This window comes from Oncorhynchus mykiss, chromosome 6 (assembly GCF_013265735.2).
Source record: "Oncorhynchus mykiss isolate Arlee chromosome 6, USDA_OmykA_1.1, whole genome shotgun sequence".
Lineage (NCBI taxonomy): Eukaryota > Metazoa > Chordata > Actinopteri > Salmoniformes > Salmonidae > Oncorhynchus > Oncorhynchus mykiss.
In genome coordinates this window covers 45,698,646-45,712,501 of record NC_048570.1, presented here as the reverse complement: position 1 = coordinate 45,712,501, position 13,856 = coordinate 45,698,646, and the positions used below count along the sequence as shown (strand labels likewise).

Sequence of the window (13,856 nt, the reverse complement as noted above, 5' to 3'; positions counted from 1 at the left end):
TAAGGTGCAAGAGAAGCACTATTATCAAAGGCTCTGGGAAAGAGAAGTGGGATGTCATCGCTGTCAGATATCTAGCTCTTTGAGATATGCGATAATAAGGACATCGGACCAAGGGAAGGAAGCCAGTGGAGAGTATTGAGATTGACCCCATCTGTGTCTCAGTAGCCATAGTGTCTAGTCCAGTCAGATATGAGCTATAAGCACTGATCTGGAGACGGATATTAGAACAGTGAAGCTATACACACCCTGTCCTTCTGCAGCCTCTCTCTGTGCTTCCTTTATCCTCCTCTCTATCCCTCTCTCTCTCTGCTTTCTTTATCCTCCTCTCTCTCTCTCTCTCTCTCTCTCTCTCTCTCTCTCTCTATCTCTCTCTCTCTCTCTCTCTCTCTCTCTCTCTCTCGTTCTCTTTCTCGTTCTCTTTCTCGTTCTCTTTCACTTTCTGTCACTCATTTTCTCTCCCCCTGTCCCACATTCTCTCATTTTCTGTCATCTCTCTCTTCCTTTCACTGATGCAGTGTGGCTACCTCTACAGCTACCTTATCAGAGCAGTACTCTAGCACACATATACAAACAAACACACCACAGGGCAGGGTGGGGCATGGTCACTGCCTTATCTCTAGTGAGTGTATTCTGCCAGTCTTTCACTCCTGATATTACAACCCACACACAATGGCTTTTTGGAGGAGTCACATCACACACATTGGTTAGTGTGTGAATTGGTAAGGGAGAGTGTGTGTGTGTTTGGACCTGTGTGTGAAAGTTGGGGTGTGTGTGAAACAAAGTATGTGTAGAGACAAGTGTGCATCTGTCTATGCACTGAATGTCAATGTGTGAATATGGAGATGATGAGAGTAGGTGTGTGTGTCAGTCATCCAGGTCAGCCTTGCCCCCTGTTTCCTAGGAGACCAGCAATAACTGGGCCTTTTAATTAACTGACATAATTAGTCACACACAAAAAAAATGTATAGCTTAAAATTGTAGATATATTTTTTCTGTCATGTACTGGAGTTGCCATGGCAGAACACAAAACAGGACATGAATTGTTTTCTGGCATTAGACAGAAGCTAAATGTTTTCGACGTTGTTAGCTCAATGAATATGAATTCACCCAAAATAAAACATATATGGGCAGTGTGAAGAGTGTGACTGGGGTTTCTCTGTCCTCCATAGGACCTAGTAAACAGAGAAGTCCATGGGAGGGAGAGAGGGAAAGAGAGAGTCAAATGGGCACGGAATGTAATCAGAAAATTCCCCTCTACTCACGGATTAAAAAGCACTTAAATGTCCCCTTACGTCCTATCTAATAACCATCTCCGTCTCCAATAAACTCACTGAGCTGATCCATAACAGAGCATTATTCCACTCTAGGGTTGCAAAATCTGCGGAGCCATAGTTGAAGTGTATCTATGATGAAAATTACAGGCCTCTCTCATCTTTTTAAGTGGGAGAACATGCACAATGGCTGACTAAATACTTTTTTTGCCCCACTGTATGCCTAGTTTCCTGAAACGGGTCACATATGGAGTCATATAGTAACCAAAAAAGTGTTAAACAAATCTAAATATATTTCATATTTGAGATTCTTCAAAGTAGCCACCGTTTGCCTTGATGACAGCTTTGCACACTCTTGGCATTCTACAATGTAGAAAATAGTAGAAATAAAGAAAAACTCTTGAATGAGTAGGTGTGTCCAAACGATTGACTGGTATTATATATATTTTATTTTTATACCATGTTTGAGAATCATCAATCAAATAAAAGCTAGACTGTCAGGGAGAATCTGCTTTACAACAGCAACGTGTTATTTACGCTGCCAGGATACCTTTCTAGCTAATAGACCAAGTTAGAGTTTACACTTCCTCTTCACATGAATTGGGGGGTCGCTAACATGATGGGGGTTCCTGGGTCGCCTGTTTGTTCCTGTGCAAGAACATTTTGAAATCCCCTGGTATAAACTACTTTATAAACGGGGTGGCTCAAGCCCTCAATGCTGATTTGGCTGATAGCCATGGTATATCAGACCGTATACCACGGGTATGACAAAACGTTTATTTTTACTGCTCTAATTACGTTGGTAATAGTTTATCATAGCAATAAGGCACCTTGGGGGTTTGTGATTAAATGGCCAATATACCACGGCTAAGGGCTGTATCCAGACAATCCACGTTGCGTCGTGACAAAGACCAGCCCTTAGCCTTGGTATATTGGTACAGACACCTCCAAAAACGAATTAAGTAGTACTTTATTTTAACTTAAGTACTTAAGTGCTTGCCATGTCCACTTATGCGTCTCTGTGTGTGTGTGTGTGTGAGTGTGTGTGTGAGTGTGTGTGTGAGTGTGAGTGTGAGTGTGAGTGTGTGTGTGTGTGTGTGTGTGTGTGTGTGTGTGTGTGTGTGTGTGTGTGTGTGTGTGTGTGTGTGTGTGTGTGTCCTCCCACTCAGTATCCATCCTGCAGGCTGTCTTCCTGTTCTGCTATTAGTCACATTATATCCTGCACATTTAACTCCTTCACTACACACACACACACACACACACACACACACACACACACACACACACACACACACACGAGTGGTAAAGGCACATTAACCCCTTCACTGCGCAGTTACACATCAATCCACTGCTCTCCTCTATCTCTCTCTTTCTCATTTTCTGTTCTCTGCCTTGTTCACTTTCTCATGTCAGTCTCTTACTCTCCCTATCTCTCCCTACTCTCTCCCTCCTCTCTTGCCCTCTATCATCTCTTATTCCCTCCTTTTCTCGCTGCTCTCCTCCCGTTCTCTCTCCTCCCTCTCTTCTCTTTCTCTATGTTGTGAGCACATCTGGCTGTGCTGTTGTTGGTAGTCTTGTGTCTCATCATGTTGAAAATGGTTTTGTCTCCTCACCCCTCACTGCATTCATCCACTTCATCTCCTCCTCCCATCTCTCTCCATCTCCCCTCTCCTCTTCCTATCTCTCTCCATCTCCACCTGCCCTGCCTACTCTTCCTCTACCCTTCTGACTCCAACATATCTGCCATCTCTCCTACTCCATTTCTCTGTTCTATCCATCAAATGTGTATTCTTTTTTCACTCTTCAATATTCTGTCCATCTCACTGTTTTTCTTGCTTTTCAAAATCATGTTCACCTGCCAATATTTTTCACCTGTCCACGTTTCTCCTCCACCATCCCATCCTCTCTTCTTCCACCTTGCCTCCCTCCATCTCTCCCTCTCCTCCTCTCTGTTTTGTCTTCACAGTCACTGTATCACTCAGATTCTAGACAGTGTTCATCACATTCACCAACATGACATAGTGCACAGGGACCTGAAGGTCAGTATGTGTAGAGACCAGCTGCACTCCTCTTCCTCCCCCTTCCTCTGCCCGACATCTCCACCCCCTGCACCTCTGCCTGCACCCTCGCCCCCTCCATCTCAGTCTCCCTGTCTGTTCGTGTGTTTTTCTGTCAGTCGTTCAGTCTATCAGTCTGTCTGTTGCTCTGCTGCGTCTCGATGTGCTTGTTTATTTTATTCTGAGGTTCCTGCATTTGCCTTTCTATGTTGCTCTTGTTGCACTGACTGTCTGACTTCGCCCTCCATCCTCCTCCCTAAATCTTTGACCCCTCATCCCTCTCCCCCCTCCAACCTCCTCAACCCGGGACCCCCACCAGTGCACTTGCCCAGCTTCTCAGGCTTCAGCGAGCGTGTCTCACTCCCAAGGATGCGTCCCAAATGGCACCGCCTGAAAAACAGCCGTCTTTCACCTTTTATGGTGACAATAATGCCTTCGTTTGCTGTATACTTTGGACGTATTGGAATTATCTAAAAGAAATATCAATGGTGAACTTGATCATATATCTTGTTGGCAGAATGTTTTATTTTGCTGTGACATTTGTTGTAATCCGAAATGCTTCCGAAAGACAAAGAATATTGTGGACCTGTAAACAGATTGTTTGAATTCAATAATGTTTTGTGTTTACTTTGAACCTAACCTAAATATGCTGCACTGCCCGGGAAATCTGAAACATTGTCTACTCTGATTTTTTTTTATACTACAGTAGTCTACACACTTCAATGCAAATTATCAACTGTCTGTTCACCTGTTAAATTCTACTGTGTTATAAACTGTGCTCACTTTCTAATAGATGGAGCATTGACTTGAAATGGTTATAGCTTATCAATAGGCCCAATTAAATGACAGATGCGCGTGGAAATCTGTTGTAATAAGTTATTCTGCACTGGTTATGATATATGTATTAGGTTTACAAATGAAACATTGTCTACTCGAGAAATATTCAGAGAGAGCCTACAAACGTCAATGGAAAACTGTTAAACTGCGCTTCGGGATCGGATCGCATAGAACAAAATACTTGAAATATCTCATCTATTTACTTCTGCGAAGTGGGTCCAATTAAATGAGAGACTAATGGAAACCTAACTTGTTGTAGGCCTGGTAGGCTATTTCACAAGTATGAAACCATATCACAGTCAGAAAAGGTGAGGAATTTATTCCATGATCATGGAAATGAAATAAATAATAGGAAATAGATGACTATTTAGAATTATTTTCCAATGCAAAGATAAAATAAATAGATGTCTGCTCTTCTGACTAATGGCAAATGATTACATCTTATTATATTTAGCCATAGTTTTTTTTTTTTGCATGAATAAGAGTGTCAACATATACAGTGCCTTGCGAAAGTATTCGGCCCCCTTGAACTTTGCGACCTTTTGCCACATTTCAGGCTTCAAACATAAAGATATAAAACTGTATTTTTTTGTGAAGAATCAACAACAAGTGGGACACAATCATGAAGTGGAACGACATTTATTGGATATTTCAAACTTTTTTAACAAATCAAAAACTGAAAAATTGGGCGTGCAAAATTATTCAGCCCCTTTACTTTCAGTGCAGCAAACTCTCTCCAGAAGTTCAGTGAGGATCTCTGAATGATTCAATGTTGACCTAAATGACTAATGATGATAAATACAATCCACCTGTGTGTAATCAAGTCTCCGTATAAATGCACCTGCATTGTGATAGTCTCAGAGGTCCGTTAAAAGCGCAGAGAGCATCATGAAGAACAAGGAACACACCGGGTAGGTCCGAGATACTGTTGTGAAGAAGTTTAAAGCCGGATTTGGATACGAAAAGATTTCCCAAGCTTTAAACATCCCAAGGAGCACTGTGCAAGCGATAATATTGAAATGGAAGGAGTATCAGACCACTGCAAATCTACCAGGACCTGGCCGTCCCTCTAAACTTTCAGCTCATACAAGGAGAAGACTGATCAGAGATGCAGCCAAGAGGCCCATGATCACTCTGGATGAACTGCAGAGATCTACAGCTGAGGTGGGAGACTCTGTCCATAGGACAACAATCAGTCGTATATTGCACAAATCTGGCCTTTATGGAAGAGTGGCAAGAAGAAAGCCATTTCTTAAAGATATCCATAAAAAGTGTTGTTTAAAGTTTGCCACAAGCCACCTGGGAAACACACCAAACATGTGGAACAAGGTGCTCTGGTCAGATGAAACCAAAATTGAACTTTTTGGCAACAAACTTTTTGGCGTAAAAGCAACACAGCTCATCATCCTGAACACACCATCACCACTGTCAAACATGGTGGTGGCAGCATCATGGTTTGGGCCTGCTTTTCTTCAGCAGGGACAGGGAAGATGGTTAAAATTGATGGGAAGATGGATAGAGCCAAATACAGGACCATTCTGGAAGAAAACCTGATGGAGTCTGCAAAAGACCTGAGACTGGGACGGAGATTTGTCTTCCAACAAGACAATGATCCAAAACATAAAGCAAAATCTACAATGGAATGGTTCAAAAATAAACATATCCAGGTGTTAGAATGGCCAAGTCAAAGTCCAGACCTGAATCCAATCGAGAATCTGTGGAAAGAACTGAAAACTGCTGTTCACAAATGCTCTCCATCCAACCTCACTGAGCTCGAGCTGTTTTGCAAGGAGGAATGGCAAAAAATGTCAGTCTCTCGATGTGCAAAACTGATAGAGACATACCCCAAGCGACTTACAGCTGTAATCGCTGCAAAAGGTGGCACTACAAAGTATTAACTTAAGGGGGCTTCAGTTTTTGATTTGTTAAAAAAGTTTGAAATATCCAATAAATGTCATTCCACTTCATGATTGTGTCCCACTTGTTGTTGATTCTTCACAAAAAAATACAGTTTTATATCTTATGTTTGAAGCCTGAAATGTGGCAAAAGGTAGCAAAGTTCAAGGGGGCCGAATACTTTCGCAAGGCACTGTATTTCCCATTTGCACAAGGCTACTACTAGGCTACTTTTGCCTTCTTGCAATGCAATATTTCAACCAGTAGAAACTGTGCGTACGCATGGTCTGAAGTTTTCGGGAGGATAAGCACATTCTCACGTCAAGTTCAGTTTTTATAAATGCCAACTTTTGCATGAAAACTGGCACACGCATGTTTTGGCACATATTTTGTGCATACGCAGCGTTTATAAATGATAATGACGAACAAATTCTTATTTACAATGACGGCCTACCAAAAGGCAAAAGGCCTCCTGCGGGGACGGGGGGTGGATAAAAAAAAAATATATATATATATATATTAGGACAAAACACACATCACGACAAGAGAGACAACACAGCACACATAAAGATAGACCGAAGACAACAACATAGCAAGGCAGCAACACACGACAAAACAGCATGGTAAAAACACAACATGACAACAACATGTAGCAACACAACATGGTAACAGCACAAAACATGGTACAAACATTATTGGGCACGGACAACAGCACAAAGGGCAAGAAGGTAGAGACAACAATATATCACGCAAAGCAGCCACAACTGTCAGTAAGAGTGTCCATGATTGAGTCTTTGAATGAAGAGATTGAGATAAAACTGTCTAGTTTGAGTGTTTGTTGCAGCTCGTTCCAGTCGCTAGCTGCAGCGAACTGAAAAGACGAGCGACCAAGCGATGTGTGTGCTCAGGGGACTTTTAACAGAATGTGACTGGCAGGATGGTGTTGTATGTGGAGGATGTTAATTACTGTATTCATATGTTATATACTGTACTCTACAGTGTCATATATAACGTCAAATATATTGTCTTGGAGTGAGACAGAGATGTACAGTTGAAGTCGGAAGTTTACATACACCTTAGCCAAATACATTTAAACTCAGTTTTTCACAATTCCTGACATTTAATCCTAGTAAAAATTCCCCGTCTTAGGTCAGTTAGGATCACCACTTTATTTTATGAATGTGAAATGTCAGAGTAATAGTAGAGAGAGTGATTTATTTCAGCTTTTATTTCTTTCATCACATTCCCAGTGGGTCAGAAGTGAACATACACTCAATTAGTATTTGGTAGCATTGCCTTTAAATTGTTTAATTGTCAAACGTTTCGGGTAGCCTTCCACAAGCTTCCGACAATAAGTTGGGTGAATTTTGGCCCATTCCTCCTGACAGAGCTGGTGTAACCGAGTCAGGTTTGTAGGCCACCTTGCTCGCACCAGCTTTTCAGTTCTGCCAACAAATTTTCTTTAGGATTGAGGTCAGGGCTTTGTGATGGCCACTCCAATACCTTGACTTTGTTGTCCTTAAGCCATTTTGCCACAACTTTGGAAGAATTGGGTCATTGTCCATTTGGAAAACCCATTTGCGACCAAGCTTTAACTTCCTGACTGATGTCTTGAGATGTTGCCTCAATATATCCACATAATTTCCGTTCCTCATGAAGCCATCTATTTTGTGAAGTGCACCAGTCCCTCCTGCAGCAAAGCACCCCCAGAACATGATGCTGCCACCCTCGTGCTTCATGGTTGGGATGGTGTTCTTTGGCTTGCAAGCCTCCCCCTTTTTCCTCCAAACATAATGATGATGGTGATGATGATGATGATGGTCATTATGGCCAAACTGTTCATCAGTTCATCAGTTTCATCAGACCAGAGGACATTTCTCCAAAAAGTATGATCTTTGTCCCCATATGCAGTTGCAAACCGTAGTCTGGCTTTTTTTATGGCGGTTTTGGAGCAGTGGCTTCTTCCTTGCTGAGCGGCCTTTCAGGTTATGTCGATATAGAACTATTTTTACTGTGGATAAAGATACTTTTGTACCTGTTTCCTCGAGCATCTTCACAAAGTCCTTTGCTGTTGTTCTGGGATTGATTTGCACTTTTTGCACCAAAGTACAATCATTTCTAGGAGACAGAACACAGTGTGATGGCTGCGTGGTCACATGGTGTTTAAACTTGCGTAGTAATGTTTGTACAGATGAACGTGGTACTTTCAGGTGTTTGTAAATTGCTCCCAATGATGGACCAGACTTGTCGAGGTCTACAATTGTTTTTTTGAGGTCTTGGCTGATTTATTTAGATTTTCCCATGATATCAAGCAAAGAGGCACTGAGTTTGAAGGTAGGGCTTGAAATACAAGGCCTACACCTCCAATTGACTCAAATTATCAGAAGGTTTTAAAGCCATGACATAATTTTCTGGAATTTTCCAAGCTGTTTGGAACTCCCTCTCCCGGATCCGGGAGAATTGTAATCAACTGACACTAATTAGCATAATTCAACAGACATAAAATATTACTAGAAAATATTCATATTCATGAAATCACAAGTGAAATATATTGAAACACAGCCTAGCCTTTTGTTAATCACCCTGTCATCTCAGATTTTGAAATTATGCTTTACAGCCAAAGCAAGACAAGCAATTTGTGTAAGTTTATCGATAGCCTAGCATAGCATTATGCCTAGCTAGTAGCAGCGAACCTGGTCACGAAAATCAGAAAAGCAATCAAATTAAATAGTTTACCTTTGATGAGCTTCGGATGTTTTCACTCACGAGACTCCCAATTAGATAGCAAATGTTCCTTTTTTCCAAAAATATTATTTTTGTAGTCAAAATAACTCAGTTAGTTCTTCACCTTTGGCTGAGAATTTGACCGGAAATTGCGGTCACGACAACGCAGAAAAATATTCCAAATTAGCTCCATAATATCGACAGAAACATGGCAAACGTTGTTTATAATCAATCCTCAAGGTGTTTTTCAAATACCTATTCGATAATATATCAACCGGGACAGCTGTATTTTCAGTAAGACGCAAGAATTACTCTGAGAGCCCTCAGCCGGACACTTACGCAATGTAGTCGTTTACGTTCATTCTTCAACATAAAGGCGTGAAACTACGTCAAAATGTTGTAGACACCTTGGGGAATACGTAGAAAAAGGAATCTGGTTGATAGCCCATTCACTGCTCAGTAGGGATGCATCGGAACGCAGAGCTTTCAAAACATGAGTCACTTCCTGATTGGATTTTTCTCAGGCTTTCGCCTGCAGTATCAGTTCTGTCATACTCACAGACAATATTTTTACAGTTTTGGAAACTTTAGAGTGTTTTCTATCATAAGCTGTCAATTCTATGCATATTCTAGCATCTTGTCCTGACAAAATAGCCCGTTTACTTTGGGAACGTTATTTTTACAAAAATGAAAATAGTGCCCCCTAGTTTCAAGAGGTTTTAAAGGCACAGTCAACTTAGTGTATGTACACTTCTGACCCACTGGAAGTGTGATACAGTGAAATAATCTGTCTGTAAACAATTATTGGAAAAATTACTTGTGTCATGCACAAAGTAGATGTCCTAACCGACTTGCCAAAACTATAGTTTGTTAACAAGACATTTGTGGAGTGGTTGAAAAACGACTTTTAATTACTCCAACCTAAGTGTATGTAAACTTCCGACTTCAACTGTAGGTAGATATCTTTGTCTATGTGCATAGACACACACACCCCTCTCCCCTGCACTCGCATTAACATCTGCTAAACACGTGTATGTGACCAATAAAATTTTATTTGACACACACGCTGTGCTGCCTGCGGATGTGACCTGGCTAGTATTTATTCATTTGGAGAAGACTAGGGATCGTAATATATAGCCCTGAACTTTACCTCCAGGCCGGTCCAAGCCGGAGTCAATCAGCTAGCTCGCTCACACCAAGACACTCACATACTATCCTCTCTTTCCTTCCCTCTCTCTCTTTCTCAAACTCTATTTCTCCCTTGTTTAAGCTCTAATATTTCTCTCTCTTTGTGCTCTCTTCTTCTCCTCTTCTTTCTCTCTCCTCTCTCTCTTTCACTTTCTCTCTCTCTCACTTGGTGTCATTACATCTAATAGACAGTATATGATTTCTTTACTGCATACGGAAAAGTCAATATTCTATGTACTGTATATTTTAGACACAAATAATGATTTACTGCAGTCTATTTCAACACACATCTTCTGCAGGTGTCACTGCTAGATAAGTATATTGCATCGACAGATTGAAATAACTACACACTGCAGATCGTTTTACTTAGTTAGAATTAGAATTAAGTAGTTTTTACTTTTATTTGGCATTTTGCTTGACAGACAAAGAACCCAACCAACCACTGAACCTTTTTTACCCTCCCTTTCCCCCCCAAAAACACACGCGTACGCACATGTACACGCACGCACGCACACACACACACACACACACACACACACACACACACACACACACACACACACACACACACACACACCTCTCTCTCACACAGCCCCTCCAACCCAACATGCGTGTGCATGCAGCAGCACACCTCCCTGTGTTGGATCACGATAATATAAATGCTACCTGTCTATGCACACATGTACCTGGCCTCCTACCATATGTCTGTCTCCTCCCCACATGGATCCGTGTTCATAAATTCTCATACCTTTTCATGAAATCGTCATACATTTGATGTTGACTTCTCCTTTTTACTTGAAAGTTGACCATTGATCTTTCATTTATTGGATGGGTGAAGACCAGTTATATGGTGGGAACTCCAATCCACAAGGCACCACCATATTGCTCACATCTATACAATTATTTTAGATTATTGGTCACCTAATTGGTAGCTAATCTTTTAGATTATTGGTCACTCTTATTGCCAAACCATTGGGCGATTAACTTGGCCATGGGCCGCAAGAAGGTGTGTCTGTGTGATAGAAGTCCCCCACCCCCATCCCCCCCATCCCCATCCCCCCCATCCCCTGGCCTTTGCACGGGAATGTAGCAATGCTGTTCAGACTAACATGCGCCCCCTGGTGTTTGCATGCAGTCATTGCATCCAGCAGATCCTGGAGGCAGTGCTACACTGCCATCAAATGGGCGTGGTGCACCGAGACCTGAAGGTGAGTGACAGGTATCACCTTACTGCCTGTATGTTGTCTCCTGTGTGTGTCCAATGTGTATGTGTGCGTGTGTGTAATTGTTGCCCGTTCAGTGTGTGTCCAGTGTGTGTATAGGTGTGTCTATCCTCTATTTGTGTGTTGGTGTAAGTGACGTTTTCCAGCATCACTGTTTGGATTGTAGCTTTAGATAAGTATTTTGTCTCTTCTGTTATGCTGTAGCTTGTCAGGCCTACCCATTAGTTTGCATATTAAAAAGCAATCAAAAGCAGTCAGTTGGCCATGGTCAGTCTCCTGTTTTCAGGTCAGATTCTTCACCTACTTTAGCACCGTCTCTCTCTGCACCATGTGTTCTGTGACCTTTGGCCTATCTGGTTATGTCTTGCCAAATGCTGCTCCCCTATCTCTCTCCTGTTGTTGAAACAGCAGCTTTAACCCTTGCCAAATGCAGACCCTCTCTTTCCTGTCCTCTTGTTGAAACAGCACCTCTCCTAGTCTGTGGAGAATGCCAATATGTGTGCTTGTTACACTAGCTGACTGATGGCTCTGCTATGCTTTGCTAAACTATGCTATGCCATGCTGTACTATGTCGGCCCTCTCTTGGAACAGGGTTTGTTTCTCTACTCTTCAGCCTAGGCTGCTGTATTAAAATTAGCCCCATGTTATTCTGTTTCCCAATAGCCTACAGATTTCTAAATGGCAATCACTTTGTCCAATTGATTTGTCTCTATGGTGCTTCCAATGGAGTTGTATAGCTTCCAGTGAGACTGTATTTATAGATGAAACTACTGCAACAGAAGCGGTTGCCGTTTACTGAGTCTACTGTGATTGGCTTGCGGTCAGGGCAGTCCTTTCCTGTTCTGTCCTATCCTGTATGTCTGTGGGTATGCTTGGGGGTCTGTGAGCAAGCTTGTGTGTTATTATAACTATTATATTATTATTATAGCTATACCTTGTTTTGCATGATGTAGTCTGCCGCTGTAGTCTCTGGCCAATTCCACAGTAACAGAGTGGTGCTGAGACTCCGATTATTCACTTAAAAATGTATGTAAAATAAAAACCAATGATTGCAAAGTTAAATAAACCATAGAACTCTTTGCACAAGGACTACTTTGAACAATTTCCGCCATATTTTTGAGTCATAAACATGTGTTATACTGTCAACATTGACTACAAGGTGTAAAGAGGATCATTTTGGTCATAAAGTCAGTCTCATCCAAATTGGGGTTTTGTGAGACTTGTGGTTGCGACTGCATCCCAATGTAAATTCATTTTGGATTCCATGGAATTGCCCTTTTATGCGAATGCCAGTGGCATGCCCAGGCCCCCGGGCTGTGGCAGCATTCCTCTTCAAGTAGTGTTGTGTTTATCAGAACTGTTGTGGCTATTTTATTTATTTAGCTGCCACACCTGTCAGGTTACAGTCTGGCAGTACTGGGGCAATTCACCCAGTAGGCCATAGTGTGATATGACTGAGGACAACCTCTGAGAGTGTCGTGAGTGGCGAGAAGAACACTCCCGTCTTGGAAGCGCGAATCAGCAAATAACAAATCAAATTGGGACCACCAAACAGTTATGAATAACTGATTAGTGTGAAAAGTAAAGCACAACTACAAAGAAGGCACACTGTTCTGTTGATATGTTTCTTCTAAAGTCCCAAAAACAGAGAAATTAGGCTAAATGACTTAACCCAGTCTCTGGTTTCACAATTGGAGTGCTATTTAAATGGAGGCCTGTCTGTCTGGCTGCATCTCTCCTCTCCTCTCCTCTCCTCTCCTCTCCTCTCCTCCACTCCCTCAGAAGGAATCTGAGCAGATAGAGCCATGTCTGGAATGTTGAAACAGCTCCCACTCTACTCCTGTGAAAGGAAAGATGGAGAAAGAGAGAGGGAGAAAGAGAAAGAGAGAGCGAGAGAGCTGGGAATCGTTCCATCCCAAACACCCACACACAGGCCCTCACTGCTCTCCAGCACCGCAATCTCTCACACTCGCATTCCCTCACCTAACCCACTTTATTGTGTGTGTGTGTGTGTGTGTGTGTGTGTGTGTGTGTGTGTGTGTGTGTGTGTGTGTGTGTGTGTGTGTGTGTGTGTGTGTGTGTGTGTGTGTGTGTGTGTGTGGAGGGAAGGAGGGAGGGCGGGAAGGAACTGTGTGTTGCTGCAGAGGGCTGCTATTATGCGATGTGCAGAGAAAGATGTTTGTCTGTCTCCGTGTCTGTCTGTCTGCGCGTGTTGAATTTCTGTGTGTTTGTGCGCGTGGCCTGGACATTGTGTGTTTGTGCGCGTGGCCTGGACATTGTGTGTTTGTGCGCGTGGCCTGGACATTGTGTGTTTGGATATTGAAATCTATTTATTGGAAGCTTACAGTTAATCTGAAATCCACCCACAATCATAGCAGGAATTATCCTAGTGCTTGTAGTTAATCTGAAATCCACCCACAATCATAGCAGGGATTATCCTAGTGCTTGTAGTTAATCTGAAATCCACCCACAATCATAGCAGGGATTATCCTAGTGCTTGTAGTTAATCTGAAATCCACCCACAATCATAGCAGGGATTATCCTAGTGCTTGCAGTGTTGGCAAGTTTGAACTTTCTCCATACAAATGAGTAAACCCTGAATCATATTTGTTTTTCATTTCACCTTTATTTAACCAGGTAGGCTAGTTGAGAACAAGTTC

At 42.2% G+C, this 13,856-nt stretch overlaps 1 protein-coding gene across 49 annotated transcripts in view; it reads left to right on the top strand.

The window, feature by feature from the left end:
- The window catches only part of LOC110526035 (calcium/calmodulin-dependent protein kinase type II subunit beta), an 87,111-nt gene that overhangs the window by 30,594 nt on the left and 42,661 nt on the right, over positions 1-13,856 (top strand). For 35 of the 49 annotated variants that reach the window (XM_036980209.1, XM_036980201.1, XM_036980224.1 and 32 more), the window contains one exon: positions 3,238-3,310. In XM_036980209.1, the coding sequence (XP_036836104.1) occupies positions 3,238-3,310 (73 nt within the window). Of the gene's footprint in view, positions 1-3,237; positions 3,311-11,108; positions 11,182-13,856 lie in introns of all 49 variants that reach the window. The other 14 variants (XM_036980203.1, XM_036980194.1, XM_036980212.1 and 11 more) reach the window with 2 other exon arrangements.